At 45.8% G+C, this 15,939-nt stretch overlaps 1 protein-coding gene across 1 annotated transcript in view; it reads left to right on the top strand.

The window, feature by feature from the left end:
• The first annotated feature begins 301 nt into the window (after positions 1–301).
• LOC134291291 (uncharacterized) overlaps positions 302–15,939 on the top strand; it is a 181,764-nt gene continuing 166,126 nt past the window's right edge. Inside the window, exon 1 of the mRNA XM_062858829.1 lies at positions 302–1,673. Coding sequence (XP_062714813.1) covers positions 788–1,642 — 855 coding nt within the window. The 5' untranslated portion in view covers positions 302–787 and the 3' untranslated portion in view covers positions 1,643–1,673. The remainder of the gene's footprint in view (positions 1,674–15,939) is intronic.

The following is a 15,939-nucleotide window of genomic DNA, read 5'->3' as shown; positions in this document are numbered from 1 at the left end:
CTTTCGGGAGAAAAAGCGCCGCCTGGAAGAAGCGGAGTGTGAAGAAATGGAACTGCTGTGCCGTTCCCAAGAAACACGGAAGTTCTATCAGAAGCTCAACGCATCCCGCAACGGCTTCGTGCCGCGAGCCGAAATATGCAGGGATAAAGACGGAGGCCTCTTGACGGACGGACGTGAGGTGATCGAAAGGTGGAAGCAGCACTTCGATCAGCACCTGAACGGCGTGGAGAACGTAGGCACGGGAGCCCACGGCAACGGAAGGAACGACGACGCCAGTGCAGCGGAGGACGGAAATGAAGGAAGGGGTAATCTGCCCCATTCACAAGAAAGGCGACGATTTGGAATGTGAGAACTTCAGGGCGATCACTATTTTGAATGCTGCCTACAAAGTGCTATCCCAGATCATCTTCCGTCGTCTGTCACCTAAAACAAATGAGTTCGTGGGAAGTTATCAAGCCGGCTTCATCGACGGCCGGTCGACAACGGACCAGATCTTTACCGTACGGCAAATCCTCCAGAAATGCCGTGAATACCAGGTCCCAACGCACCACCTGTTCATCGACTTCAAAGCGGTATACGATAGTATCGACCGCGCAGAGCTATGGAGAATCATGGACGAAAACGGCTTTCCTGGGAAGCTGACTAGACTGATTAAAGCAACGATGGACGGTGTGCAAAACTGCGTAAGGGTTTCGGGTGAACTATCCAGTTCATTCGTATCTCGCCGGGGACTGCGAAAGGTGACGGACTCTCATGTCTACTCTTCAACATCGCGCTGGAAGGTGTGATGCGACGAGCCGGGCTCAACAGCCGGGGAACGATTTTCACAAAATCCGGTCAATTTGTGTGCTTTGCGGACGACATGGACATTATCGCTAGAACATTTGGAACGGTGGCAGAACTGTACACCCGCCTGAAACGCGAAGCAGCAAAGGTCGGACTGGTGGTGAATGCCTCAAAAACAAAGTACATGCTGGTAGGCGGAACCGAACACGACCGGATCCGTCTGGGTAGTAATGTTACGATAGACGGGGATACTTTCGAGGTGGTGGAGGAATTCGTCTACCTCGGATCCTTACTGACGGCTGACAACAACGTGAGCCGTGAAATTCGGAGGCGCATCATCAGCGGAAGTCGGGCCTACTACGGGCTCCAGAAGAAACTGCGGTCGAAAAAGATTCACCCACGCACCAAATGCACCATGTACAAAACGTTAATAAGACCGGTAATCCTCTACGGGCACGAGACATGGACCATGCTCGAGGAGGACCTACAAGCACTCGGAGTTTTCGAGCGACGCGTGCTAAGAACGATCTTCGGCGGTGTGCAGGAGAACGGTGTGTGGCGGAGAAGGATGAACCACGAGCTCGCTGCACTTTACGGCGAACCCAGCATCCAGAAGGTGGCCAAAGCCGGAAGGATACGGTGGGCAGGGCATGTTGCAAGAATGCCGGACAACAACCCTGCAAAGCTGGTGTTTGCAACGGATCCGGTTGGCACAAGAAGGCGTGGAGCGCAGAGAGCACGATGGGCGGACCAGGTGGAGCGTGACTTGGCGAGCATTGGGCGTGACCGAGGATGGAGAGCGGCAGCCACAAACCGAGTATTGTGGCGTACTATTGTTGATTATGTCTTGTCTTAATGATGTGGAACAAATAAATGTATGTATGTATGTCCCATTTTGTGCAAGTCTATGTCATACTGATCAACTTTGCCGAAGACACCATCTTCCTAAGTTATTAGGATTCTCAGCTATACAATTTCTAAAATTTGCAAGTTCACTAGCGCCACCTAATGGCAGAATTGAGAAACAAGGTTTCCCTTTTATGTAAGTCTATGTCATACTGGTCAATTTTGCAGAAGACACCAACTTTCTTAGTTATCGGGGGGAGCGACACTAGTTTTGCTGAGCCGAAAAACTTCAAAAAAGTCGAAAAAACCGGTAAAGGCCGCCTAGTGGCAGAATTTTGAAACAAGTGTTTATTTTTATGTAAGTTTATGTCATTCTGATCAACTTTGGATTCTGAGCTATGAGTTTCCTAAAATTTGCATGTTCACTAGCGCCGCCTAGTGGCAGAATTGCGAAACAAGTGTTTATTTTTATGTAAGTTTATGTCATACTGATCAACTTTGCCGAAGCCACCAACTTTCTAAGTTATCAGGATTCTGAGCTATGATATTTCTAAAATTTGCATGGTCACTAGCTTCGCCTAGTGGCAGAATTGCGAAACAAGTGCTTATTGTTATGAAAGTTTATGTCATACTGATTAACTTTTCCAAAGACACCAACTTAATAAGTTATCGGGGGGAGCGACACTAGTTTTGCCAAGCCGAAAAGCTCCAAAAAAAGTCGGAAAAAGACGAAAAAACCGGTAAACGCCACCTAGTGGCAGAATTTTGAAACATGTGTTTATTTTTATGTAAGTTTATGTCATACTGCACAACTTTGCCGAAGACTTCAACTTTCTAAGTTATCAGGATTCTGAGCTATAAGTTTTCTAAAATTTGCATGTCACTAGCGCCGCCTAGTGGCAGAATTGCGAAACAAGTGTTTATTTTTATGTAAGTTTATGTCATACTGATTAACCATCTTGCTGAAGACACCATCTTCGTAAGTTATCAGGATTCTGAGCTATGAAATTTCTAAAATTTGCATATTCACTAGCGCCGCCCAGTGGAGAAATTTTGAACTTCGCAACTCATCGTCAGTAAGTTATTGGCGTACCCAACAACTTTTCCGAAGACACTATCCTTCCAAATTATCAGGTTCTTGAGCTGTCGCATATCGTAACGTTTGCTTGACAACCTGATATGGTTTCTGTAGTGCAATTTAGCATCAAACTGTTGATGGTCCCTCTAGCGGCCAAGTTGCCAACTAATCTTATGAACCAAAGTTCTAAATGGTAGATCTTATCAAGCCCAAAAACTTTGCCGAAGAAAGTATTGCGCTAACTCTTAACACACCCGAGATAATAGGCCATACCTCCAAAAGGCCGAAAACCCATAAGCTCTTAGTCTCCTATTAAGCGGATTCCTATTGCGCCCCCCGACCAGTGATCTTATAAGAGTCTCGACTGTATATACAAAGTTATAAAATAAGTTGAAAGAGACTGGCCAGGGCCAGGGATAAAACCCAGTGCCCAGGAGTAATCAGGAACATTAAACATTAAACCACAAAGTCCGTCAAATGAATCAGAGTCTTAATTCAATAAAGCTTTCAGCAACAGTATAGTTAAATTTCCACAACTGTCGTATACACAATATTTGTCATACGTAATGCCTGAAGTTCATAGGCACAATATGTGTTGAAAAATGGACAAATTGAGTGGAAAAATTGCGAAAAAATCCACGTAGTTCTGGTGGGATTTGAACCCACGTCTCCCCAAGTTCGCTAGACAGGGCGCGTTAACCAACTCCGCCACAGAACAAGGTAACAATTCTGTGAAGTAGAAAGCCAACCTGAACCCAAAGCCCACCTCACCCCACGTTCTTTCCTCGCAATTCACCATCTCCTTCGGTCCTTAGATGTCCACTTCCAACACTCTCTGAGCGTGCCTACGAACAACAGTGAGAGCAAGTTATTTTTAGTGTCGAGACTTTTGCCTATCCACAGCACATGCTCATCCACAACTTGCGAATGAGACCGTCAGTGTGTGTCGGGCGTTCGACTCGGTCGCATGTCCCTCGCACGACCGCTATTGCGATAGAGAGACCGCCGCTCTATTTCAACACGAATGTTGTTGTTTTTCGGATAACCAACCGAAATGGTATGTTAGACATACGTAATGCCTGAAGTTCATAGGCACAATATGTGTTGAAAAATGGACAAATTGAGTGGAAAAATTGCGAAAAAATCCACGTAGTTCTGGTGGGATTTGAACCCACGTCTCCCCAAGTTCGCTAGACAGGGCGCGTTAACCAACTCCGCCACAGAACAAGGTAACAATTCTGTGAAGTAGAAAGCCAACCTGAACCCAAAGCCCACCTCACCCCACGTTCTTTCCTCGCAATTCACCATCTCCTTCGGTCCTTAGATGTCCACTTCCAACACTCTCTGAGCGTGCCTACGAACAACAGTGAGAGCAAGTTATTTTTAGTGTCGAGACTTTTGCCTATCCACAGCACATGCTCATCCACAACTTGCGAATGAGACCGTCAGTGTGTGTCGGGCGTTCGACTCGGTCGCATGTCCCTCGCACGACCGCTATTGCGATAGAGAGACCGCCGCTCTATTTCAACACGAATGTTGTTGTTTTTCGGATAACCAACCGAAATGGTATGTTAGACATACGTAATGCCTGAAGTTCATAGGCACAATATGTGTTGAAAAATGGACAAATTGAGTGGAAAAATTGCGAAAAAATCCACGTAGTTCTGGTGGGATTTGAACCCACGTCTCCCCAAGTTCGCTAGACAGGGCGCGTTAACCAACTCCGCCACAGAACAAGGTGGTTAACGCGCCCTGTCTAGCGAACTTGGGGAGACGTGGGTTCAAATCCCACCAGAACTACGTGGATTTTTTCGCAATTTTTCCACTCAATTTGTCCATTTTTCAACACATATTGTGCCTATGAACTTCAGGCATTACGTATGTCTAACATACCATTTCGGTTGGTTATCCGAAAAACAACAACATTCGTGTTGAAATAGAGCGGCGGTCTCTCTATCGCAATAGCGGTCGTGCGAGGGACATGCGACCGAGTCGAACGCCCGACACACACTGACGGTCTCATTCGCAAGTTGTGGATGAGCATGTGCTGTGGATAGGCAAAAGTCTCGACACTAAAAATAACTTGCTCTCACTGTTGTTCGTAGGCACGCTCAGAGAGTGTTGGAAGTGGACATCTAAGGACCGAAGGAGATGGTGAATTGCGAGGAAAGAACGTGGGGTGAGGTGGGCTTTGGGTTCAGGTTGGCTTTCTACTTCACAGAATTGTTACCTTGTTCTGTGGCGGAGTTGGTTAACGCGCCCTGTCTAGCGAACTTGGGGAGACGTGGGTTCAAATCCCACCAGAACTACGTGGATTTTTTCGCAATTTTTCCACTCAATTTGTCCATTTTTCAACACATATTGTGCCTATGAACTTCAGGCATTACGTATGTCTAACATACCATTTCGGTTGGTTATCCGAAAAACAACAACATTCGTGTTCACAATATTTGTGCCGATAAATAAATAACGTATGATGAACATCCAGCTACGCCTCTGACAACATCACGATTGGTAACCCCTAAAAAATGTCTTGCGCCCCGTTGTTGATCCTCATCATCATATGCTCGATCATTATCCTAGTTTCGTTCCAACTACTTTGCGTGGTCTCCCCCAAACCAAACTGTCGTTAATTTATTCTTCATCATCACTTCGTCGTCGTCGTCGTCGCCGTCGCCGTGGACCGAGCCAGTGCCAAAACGGACCAGAATGATCAATTCTTCTTTTCAATGCCAGAAGCCACATGGCCATGGAAAATCATGAAGTTAGAGCCGTCGAATGCCTATATTTGTTGCAAAAACATGAAACTCCCTCAATACGAATTTCACCGGTGGTCACTCCGGTGGCCAAAGCGAACCAGAATATTCAATTGTTCTATTTAATACCAGAAGCAACATGTCCATGAAAAATCATGAAGTTAGAGCGTTCGAATGCATATCTTTGTTGCAAAAACATGAAACTCCCTCAATACGAGTTTCTCCGGTGGTCACTCCGGTGGCCAAAACAGACCATTGTGGTCAATTCTTCTTTTCAATGCCAGAAGGCACATGGCCATGAAAAATCATGAAGTTAGAGCCGTCGAATGCCTACCTTTGTTGCAAAAACATGAAACTCCCTCAATACGGGTTTCTCCGGTGGTCACTCCGGTGGCCAAAACAAACTATTGTGGTCAATTCTTCTTTTCAATGCCAGAAGCCACATGGCCATGAAAAATCATGAAGTTAGAGCCGTCGAATGCCTACCTTTGTTGCAAAAACATGAAACTCCCTCAATACGGGTTTCTCCGGTGGTCACTCCGGTGGCCAAAACAGACCAGAATGGTTAATTCTTCTTTTCAATGCCAGAAGCCACATGGCCATGAAAAATCATGAAGTTTGAGCCGTCGAATGCCTACCTTTGTTGCAAAAACATGAAACTCCCTCAATACGGGTTTCTCCGGTGATCACTCCGGTGGCCAAAACAGACCAGAATGGTTAATTCTTCTTTTCAATGCCAGAAGCCACATGGCCATGAAAAATCATGAAGTTAGAACCATCGAATGCCTATCTTTGTTGCAAAAACATGAAACTCCCTCAATACGGGTTTCTCCGGTGGTCACTCCGGTGGCCAAAACAGACCAGAATGGTTAATTCTTCTATTTAATGCCAGAAGCCACATGGCCATGAAAAATCATGAAGTTAGAGCCGTCGAATACCTACCTTTTGTTGCAAAAAACATGAAACTCCCTCAATACGGGTTTCTCCGGTGGCCAAAACAAACTATTGTGGTCAATTCTTCTTTTCAATGCCAGAAGCCACATGGCCATGAAAAACCATGAAGTTAGAGCCCTCTAATGCCTATCTTTGTTGCAAAAACATGAAACTCCCTCAATACGGGTTTCTCCGGTGGTCACTCCGGTGGCCAAAACAGACCAGAATGGTCAATTCTTCTATTTAATGCCAGAAGCCACATGGCCATGAAATATCATGAAGTTAGAGCCGTCGAATGCCTATCTTTGTTGCAAAAACATGAAAGCCCCTCAATACGGGTTTCTCCGGTGGTCACTCCGGTGGCCACATAAGATCACAATGTCCAACAATATTTTTACATATCACAACAATATGGAGCATGTAAAATTATTGAGATTTCATCATGAGTTAACCAACGCAGATGTGTTTAGCGCGGAAAACCGTTCAATTTCGTTACAGTCAACTCGTTGGCCATCTTGTGGGATCCCTGGAACCGGTTCCAGAAGGACGGGACATAACTAGAAACATACAGAAATAGTTCTCGACAGATTGTATTATGGCCTAAAGAAGTTTGATGCAAAAACTTCTATCCTGTGAATAATATGAATGTGCTTTCTAGCACATTATCGTGAAAAACATTACTTTCCGGATGTTCCGGATTTCCGGAACCGGTTCTTAATAATTAGTCAATATTAATGTCTTTAATCAAAGTCCACGTGAATACCTTTCCAACGATTCTTGAACGGTCCTGAATACTTGTTCAGTTGCAAAGTTGTAGCTTGCCAAAGTTAGGGTCTCTAAAGCGGCATTTTTCAGTTGAAGCAGGTTCCCGGTGGCCACAGTGACCAAATCCGGAACTCTCCGGGGGTTTTGAAAACTAGACATGTGTGGCTTTCATTTGGGCCAAAGAAAATCAAAATCGGCCCAGCCACTGATTTTTGAGAGCCGTTCAAAGTTTGGGGTCAAAAATGACCCCAGGGTCTTATTTGTAACTTTTTTTTAGGGACTAAGGAAGGTTAAGCAGATGACAGTTCAATCCGTCCGAGAGCTGGATGCCATACGTTTGACGTATTGTCTTATCGTTTGTTCGTTGTATCGTCTATACCGCTCTACACCGACGCGCCGACCGAGGGGTCGTAACACTCCCCTCCGGGTACGCCAGGTTCCTGGCTTACTAGCTGATCGCGTCGGACATCAAGAACCGCAAGTTTAGTTGCTGGACGTTCGTATATGCCCGTTTTTGTTTGCACGGTTGCTGAACGTACCTGCCCGTCCTAGCTTGTGTTGACCGATATAACTCGCCCTTTCGGCCAACAGTTGCGTGGTAGTTCCGGGTCGACAACTATCACTATATTGTCCACCTCGATCGGTTTTACTTTGCTGAACCACTTCGTTCGTCTGGTTATTTCCGGCAGATAGTCGCGCAACCACCTTTTCCAAAAAATGTTCGCTTCAATTTGCGACATACAGCATGATCGTCGTAGAACCGCTGCACTGTCATCAAATAGTGACAACGGCTTGAGGCCATTCGATGACCCCAACAGGAAGTGGCTAGGAGTGAGGACTGGTGCCTCCGAATCTTCTACTGGAACGTATGTCAGAGGATGTGAATTGACGACGTTCTCTACCTCTGCTAACATATTACGGAGAACTTCATCCGTAGGGTTTCTTCCAGGCTGCATTGCGCGTAAGTTTTTCTTCACCGTTTGTATCAGCCGCTCCCAGGCTCCGCCCATGTGTGGTGATGCTGGAGGAAGGAAAGTCCATTATGTATCGGAGCTAACAATTTCTGCAATAACTTTATCTTGCTCCATCTCTTTAAGCGCAGCCCTGAGATCTTCGTTTGCCGCAGCCAATTCTTTGTTCGCCGCCGTAAAGTTTGTTCCACGGTCCAAGGCCCAAAGTAGTCCACGCCCACGAAAGAAAACGGTCTAGTGAAAGCAGCCAGTCTCGCTGACGGAAGATCGCCCATAATTGGAGGTCGTGGAACAGCCGAGTTGATTTTGCACCTCTGACATTCCGTCCTGACTCGTTGAAATAGTCGCCTAATCTTCGGGATTTTGAAAATTTGTCGCAGTTCGTTGATAACGGTAGTATGATTCTGGTGATGGAAACGCTCATGATAGTCCTTCACTATCAACCATGTTATGTGATGATCTTTAGGAAGAATTATCCGATGTTTTGCATCAGCTGACGCATAGTCGCATGCACTGACTCTTCCCTGCATTCTCATTAACTTTTGTGCGTCGATGAACGGATTAAAGCAGCGAATTGGGCTTGTTTTTGGCAGTGTAATGCGGCCATAGGCGAAACTACCGGGGGTGCCGGGGTTGCCAGGCACCCCCTAGAATTTGAATGCATTGCTGTGAGATATGGGGCGATGAATGATGAACTCATGAATATTTGTTTGTAGTGCACCCCCTGGCAAAAAATCGTAGTTTCGCCCATGAATGCGGCCTTCACTTATTGCAGAAATTTCATCCGGAAATGCTTCTGATTGAGCTAATCGGTAGAGATAGTTTGCGCCTTGTTGGAGCTCGTATGATGCAAGGGGTCCGATTTTCCGATGCTCCTTGTTCGCGTTACAACGGAAGTTGTGCATAGATCTTAGCCCCGTAGCTGCCGTTCGTTGGAGGCGTGTCCAGGAAGAAAAATCTTGAACCTTGATTAAATCTTTAGGTTGATCGCGATGGTGGAAAACTTGTGCTCGAAGTTCTTCCTGTGTACTGTCCTCTATGAAAGGGTTTAAAGGCCATTTGTTGCTAGCTTCCCACAAGAAACTAGGCCCCTTGAACCATCTGCTGCTTGGTGACAAATCCGGTAGGCTGTTCCATTTAGTAGCGTCATCAGCGACGTTTTCTTTCGATCCTTTGTGTCCCCATTCTGCCATAGTAGTTGACTCTAGGATTTCACTTACGCGAAACGCCACAAACTGTGAATAGCGACGATGGTCCGACTGTATCCAACACAATACGTCCCGTGAATCACTCCAAAAGAAGCGCTGGTGGATTTTGAATGATAAGGCCTTAGTGATTGTATCTGCTTATCTGCCTCCAATAACTGCGGCTTGCAGTTCCAATCTCGGAATGGAGACAAACTTGAGAGGAGCTACCCTAGTTTTAGACCCAACAATGGCACATTCCACAGTGCTACCTTGTTCAAATCGTAGATAAACTACTGCGGCGTATCCAGAGAGGCTCGCATCGACGAAGGTATGCAACTGAATGTTGGTTTGCAAATTTAACTCCGTGCTTATACGGTAGCACCGAGGTATGCGGATATTTGGCACTTTTGGCAAGATTTCCAACCATTTATTCCACTTATCATGAAGGTTTTCCGGTATAACATCATCTCATCCTATTCCAGATCTCCACACTTCTTGGAATAACACCTTCAAGTATATGAGAACGTCGGATATTAGGCCGAGAGGGTCAAATACTGCCATTAAGGTCCTCAGAATCTCCCGCTTAGTTGGCTTACGAAGTCCCTTAAGCAACGTTGGGTCATGTTTCGACGACAGTTTGTAGGTGAATGTATCCGTAGCTGTGCACCACCACATTCCCAATACCTTCTCCGTACCGAGTTCAGCTCCGATGTTCAGGTTCTTTTCGTGCGACGTTTCGTTCGCCATGGCTTCCACTACTGCGGATGAGTTGGAAATCCAATTCCGCATGTCAAACCCGGCTTGAGCGTGGACAAATTTGAAATCCTTGGCGAGCTGGATGGCTTCCTCTTCTGTTTCCACGCTTACAAGCATGTCATCGACATAATGCTGTTTTGATATTGCTTCTGCTGCTGCTGGAAACTGATCCTCGTACTTACTACCCAAGCAACACACATGGTTACTAAACAGTGACGGCAGCGTATGTAAGGGTTGCACAGTAAGTCACAGTGACTTCTGTGCAACCCTTACATACGCTGCCGTCACTGCTTTGTAACCCTGTGTGTTGCTTGGGTAGCGTTGAGATTTTTCACATATTGTGCGCAGCTAGGTGAGCAGCTTGTACCGAAGGGCATGACCTGCGTCACGTACGAACTTGGATCACCAGATGAATCATCACACCACAGTATTCTAAGACAGTGCTGATCTTTCTTGGTCATGAGCATCTGTAAGTACATCTCGCGCACATCACCACTGAGACCAATCCGAAATTCGCGAAAACGATAGAGTACGTAATCCAGAGGTGTAAGTAAGTCCGGCCCTTTGAGTAAAACAGAATTTAGTGACACCCCATTAGTTTTGGCAGCTGCGTCCCAAACTACCCTAACTTTCCCAGGCTTGTTAGCATTGAACACTGGGAATAAGGGAAGGTACCAGATACGCTCTTGTCTTGCTTGCAGCTCTTCGCTAGTCAATTTTCGAAAATAACCTTTTTGCTTGTAGTCTTCGATTTTTGCTCGTAGAATGGCAGCTAATTCAGGTTCTCTTTTCATCCTCCCTTCCAAACAACGAAAACGCTGCAGCGCTGTCGGTTTGCTGTTCGGTAAACGCAAATCGTTGAATTTCCACAGCAGGCCAACTTCGTACCGTCCGCTTTCTGTTTGCGTTATCGATTGTAGTATTTCACGAGCTCTTTGGTCATCGCGCGATTCTAGAAGCTTCTCCGGTTTGTAGATCCCAAGTGCATCCAACCGGAAGTATTCACGAACGGCTTGTTGTATTGTTTCATCGGCTTCTTTGCTACAAGGACATATTTGAATACTGTGATGGCCTTCAAATACATCATTTCCGGCGACACCACCGTAGACACTCCATCCAAGACGGGGTTTTGTTGCGATTGGTTCTTGGAACTTCCCTTCCCGTCCTTTGAGCTGGTAGATAAGGTTAGCGTTATCACTTCCGATCAAAATCCGAGGCTGGACATCATGATATGACTCCAACGGTATTCCTCGCAAATGAGGGTACTGGTTCTTCAACTTCTGTGCATCTACGGTTTGGTGAAACAGATTCAGGCTAGCAATTGTATGAGCCACGGCAGAATATGTCCGTGATGCATTTCCCGTTCCTGACATCTCAACATCCAATATTATCGATCCATCTTCCCTTCGACTATTGTTTCCAGTCCATTTTAAGCATAATGGTTCGGGTTTTCCATCTAGATTCAGCTCCTTTGCTAACGAAGCGTCGATCAAGGTAAGTGACGATCCGTCGTCTAGAAACGCATATGTTCTGATCGATTTGTTCTTGCCGTGAAGCAGGATCGGAAGAACTCAAAATACGGTGGGTTTACGTTGTCGATGTACATTACATTCGCCTTCTGACAAATTCCGAAGAACTGCAATGCACTCTTCTTCTTTGGGCTTTGCCGCGTTCGCTCCATCACGCTCATAGTTGTGTAGCAGTTGATGGTGTTTGTAAGTGCATCCATTCTTCCCACACGTCTGCTGCAGTCTGCACGAACCTTTGTGTTTCCGTAGACATTTCCTGCAATGACCAAATTCTTTTACGACATCCCACTTTGAGTTGTATCCAAGTTCGATGAATCGTTGACATTTATCTATTGCGACATTTGCACCCATTTAGACTCGGCCGAAATTCATTATCATCACAGTCGAATTTCGCACACGACTTCGCAGCGGCTGGCATGCACAAGTTCGGTTGAGTTCAAGATAGGGGCGTCGGATGCAATACAGGTAAACAAAATAAGCTTGATTAATGTGAAATTTCGCTGGGAAATGATGATTCAGTGGATACTCAAATTATCACAGTAGTCTAAACATTAATGAGAAACCCAATAATGACAGGCAACTACTTTTGCATACCACACATGTGGTAATTTGTGGATCCTTCCGCTCAAATCTCAACGGTTCTGAAGGTTCTGACTGTTTTTCTAACGAGCTTTCGGTTATCTCCTCGCTGTGGGTGTGCAGATGTCCGGGGTTACGATTTCCTTGCACTACTTTTGGAACATTGCTCGGCAGGTTTGCTATAGGACAGACTGTTTCAGCTAAATCGTTCAACCAGTCCGCAAGTTCCTGTATGTTTACCCGGGGCAAATTACGGCGATGTTTAGCCCATTCCACTTTGAACGCACACGGAAGCTTGTTCACTAGCTCATTTACCAGTGCTACGTTGTAGGAATATTCATCCAGTTGGCATGCCTCGATAGTAGCCCACAAATTTTGTACTGCTAAAGAAAACTCTACCAGAGTATCCAACTTCTCGGCTTTAGGCGGTGGCGTTGAATGAATTTTGGCGATCAGGTTTTGCACGATAACCTCCGGGTTACCATACAACATTTTGAGCGTTGACATTATTCCGGATCTGTTGGACGGATGCATCAGTCTGCATTTAACAGCTTCAAGTGCTTTTCCTTTCAAACATTTCTGCAACCTAATTAGATTTTCCTCCTGCGTGTATCCGCACATCCTGGTCGTAGTAGTGAATGTAGATAGAAATAACGGCCATTCCTCTGGGATTCCATTGAATATCGGAAGATCGCGAGAAACGGCTTGCCGGGCGGCAATTTGGTTGCGGTTTAGGAAGGGCCCGTCCTCTCCCTCGAAACTCATCAGTCTAGGAGTTGAGTTCTGAGGCTGTGCATGATCGATGTTCGTTTGTACACTCTGGAGACCAGCAGCTCGTTCCCCGTTGTTTTGGATTTCCATCTGACGAAGTCTTGACGTCACGTTCTGAACGGAACTATGAAAACCAGAGTTGTTAAACCGAACTACATCGTGATTATCCGTTGCTTGGAACGCGTTGCTTGAAGCTCGACGATGCTGTTGAACGGCGTTACGTATGGTCGTTGCTTGATCGGGTCCAGTTTGGGAATGACGTAGATTCTGCAGCCCTGAGATCCCAGCCGAATCCTTTCCTTGTAACCAGTTAGATACTGTAGCTGCGGGCATATCTTCTTCAATATCGGTCACAGAGGCTTCATCGTTTATGATCTCCATCATCAATTCGTGTCGTTTACGTAGATATTCGCGCTTGCTTGCTTCTTCTGTTTCTTGCTGTTTCCTCTCCTCTTCCAGAATTTGCAACTTCAACTTCAACTGTCTTTGTTTGGCGGACCTTTGTGAACTTGTTCCGGAGTACTGGCTGTGGTTGTCCTCAGAGTCTTGATGTTGATTTCTCTGAGGCTGCTTCACCCCAGTAAACCACATATAGCATAAGGATATGTGTACGAAATCGCATATTCTATTGTCAAAAATCAGAATCGGTAAAACATCCAAAATCTTTCTGTGTGAATGATAAAACTAATTGTATGTGAATCGTCATTGCGATTCATTAACGACAACCCATGTTGGACATAAAGTAAGCCATAAATAACGCGATTCGGAATCGCTTCATGTGGTATTATTTGACAGATCATATATTAGGTAGAAATGTATTGCACGGAATCGCAGTGACTTAATGCAAATTGTTTGTAATAAAAAGATAAAGCAAGTGTTATTGATAACTAGTTAGAGCAATTGTTTTATTGCTGAAACTCTTCTTCTTTAAATGCACAGCTTAGAGACACCAAATTCAGACTCAAAGACAGAATTCCCACATCAAATTTAGCATAACCTTCTCATGGGTAATCCCCAACAATCTTTTTCGTACCTACGTTGGAAGTCGTCCACTTGGGCGTAGTTTGACGTCCCGGATACAGAGTGTTTCTCTCAAATCAATGGCAGTACTTACTTTTTAGGTTGAATAATAGATACAATAGGTACTGCATTTCTCTAGAAAGTCCACCGGCACGGCGGCACACAGCAGCAGTCTTCAGCGGCATCCTAGAACGGTTCAGTACGTTCAGAAACCAGAAAACTAATCACCAATCACATCTAATTTGCACTCCAACTTGCGATACGGAACCGATCGAGAAATATGCACAAGCATCCGCATTAATACTGTGTCTGGAAAACGGATGTCTCGTCCGGTTCCGCGGATATTACCATTACACCTACGACAGTTCCGATTGTTCTCGCCACTGAATGATTAATTGGTCAGAAGAGGGCACGAGAGATCTAGGATTTTTGGCAAGAAAACATTCTTTCGATACGGTGCACCGCGGTGGATTTCCAGCAGCTGATAGTCAAGTTGAAGGAAGCACTGATTACGGGAGAGCACTTTCACTGGATACATACCGACCGTAGGTACCGATTAATTGATTCGCGGGACTATAATTTTATGCACTCGTCCGCGACGGCGGCGACGACGACGACGTGTACTCGATACTAAAATGATGTAAACAAAACTAGTCATAAGTATCGCAATGCGAACTCGCCACAAGTTGTATAAAATGACAAGACTAAACATTAAATATATATCATATCAGAAAAGTTTTTAACGAAATCGCAAAGACTTAGCTGGATTTGTGATAGTAGTTAAAAAGCTTTAGTTTATATTGACCATATTTTACTCCCTATTCAAGTAAAGTAAGTTGGTACGGTGGTATGGTGTCTGACTTAGATTCTCGAGATTCTGTGTTCGAGACTGGTTTCAGTAACATTTTTTTTTATTTCTTCGGTATTTGGGGCGTCGCATTACTTGTTATATAAAGTCGTTGTTTTTGCCATCTCTTTGATAAATGCAGACATCGTATTACTAATCATAGAAAATCGTGAACAGTCGTCGGAAGTACGTATATCGCCTCCACTTTGGTCCGGATAGAGCAGTTTCGTGCACTTTATACGAGTGAATACGCTCTTATATGGTGATGCATAACAATTATTATATACACCAAAATGTTAACTGGGACGTACGGTGACGTCGGGATGTTCATGGTTCGTCCTTCGTGCAGAGTCCTGTTGAGCATGGCGTCGCTGGAACCGGTTGGAACTGTGCTGAATACAGATGGAATCACCTGGCTGAATCTTGATGGCACTGTGTTACACTAGGGCAGTTCAGACTTTATACATGTCAAAAATTCAAAGCTCCCATATGTTCATTACATTCCTTGGTGCAAAACTAAAGTCCTGTCAAATTTTCAGCCATTTCGGTGTGTTACCGTTTCTGGTACGGCTCTCTTAGCCCTCGAGGAAACTCACCGGAACCCAGAGGGGGCACCGGTCAAAACCCCAGGCTGCTGGTCTGACCAGCGGCAGCCAGCGGGGTGGGCTCGAAAGGCCTCTTTTGGTCCTCGAGTCCCAGGGTCGTTTGGAGGCTTCCGGGGAGGCTTTCGGACGTTATTATTAGCTGGTTTTGGGGTTAGTTTAAGAAAATCTATTTACTCACGAAATGCAATATTGCTTCGGTCCTTGGGGGCAATTCCGGCGACGGTGGTGCTGCTTCGGCGGGGACGTTCGATGTCTGGGCCAGCGATTGATACCGGCCTGGGGGGGGCAACGAGGAGGGCCAGCGATGAGCGCCGACGATGAAGGCTAGCGCACGCGCAGCCCGATGATGGGGACCAGGGTTGCTAGCCGGTGCAGACGAGGCTCGTGGGCAGTCGAGGAAACCGGCGCCGATGACAAAAACGTAGGCCAGCGCAGGCGGCCGCCGCAGGGCGGCGGAAGAAGATCGCTCTGGGAAGCCGGTACCAGCGGTTGCTGTAGAAGGTCGATGGT

This window comes from Aedes albopictus, chromosome 3 (assembly GCF_035046485.1).
Source record: "Aedes albopictus strain Foshan chromosome 3, AalbF5, whole genome shotgun sequence".
Lineage (NCBI taxonomy): Eukaryota > Metazoa > Arthropoda > Insecta > Diptera > Culicidae > Aedes > Aedes albopictus.
This window is presented reverse-complemented; position numbering and strand designations above follow the sequence as displayed.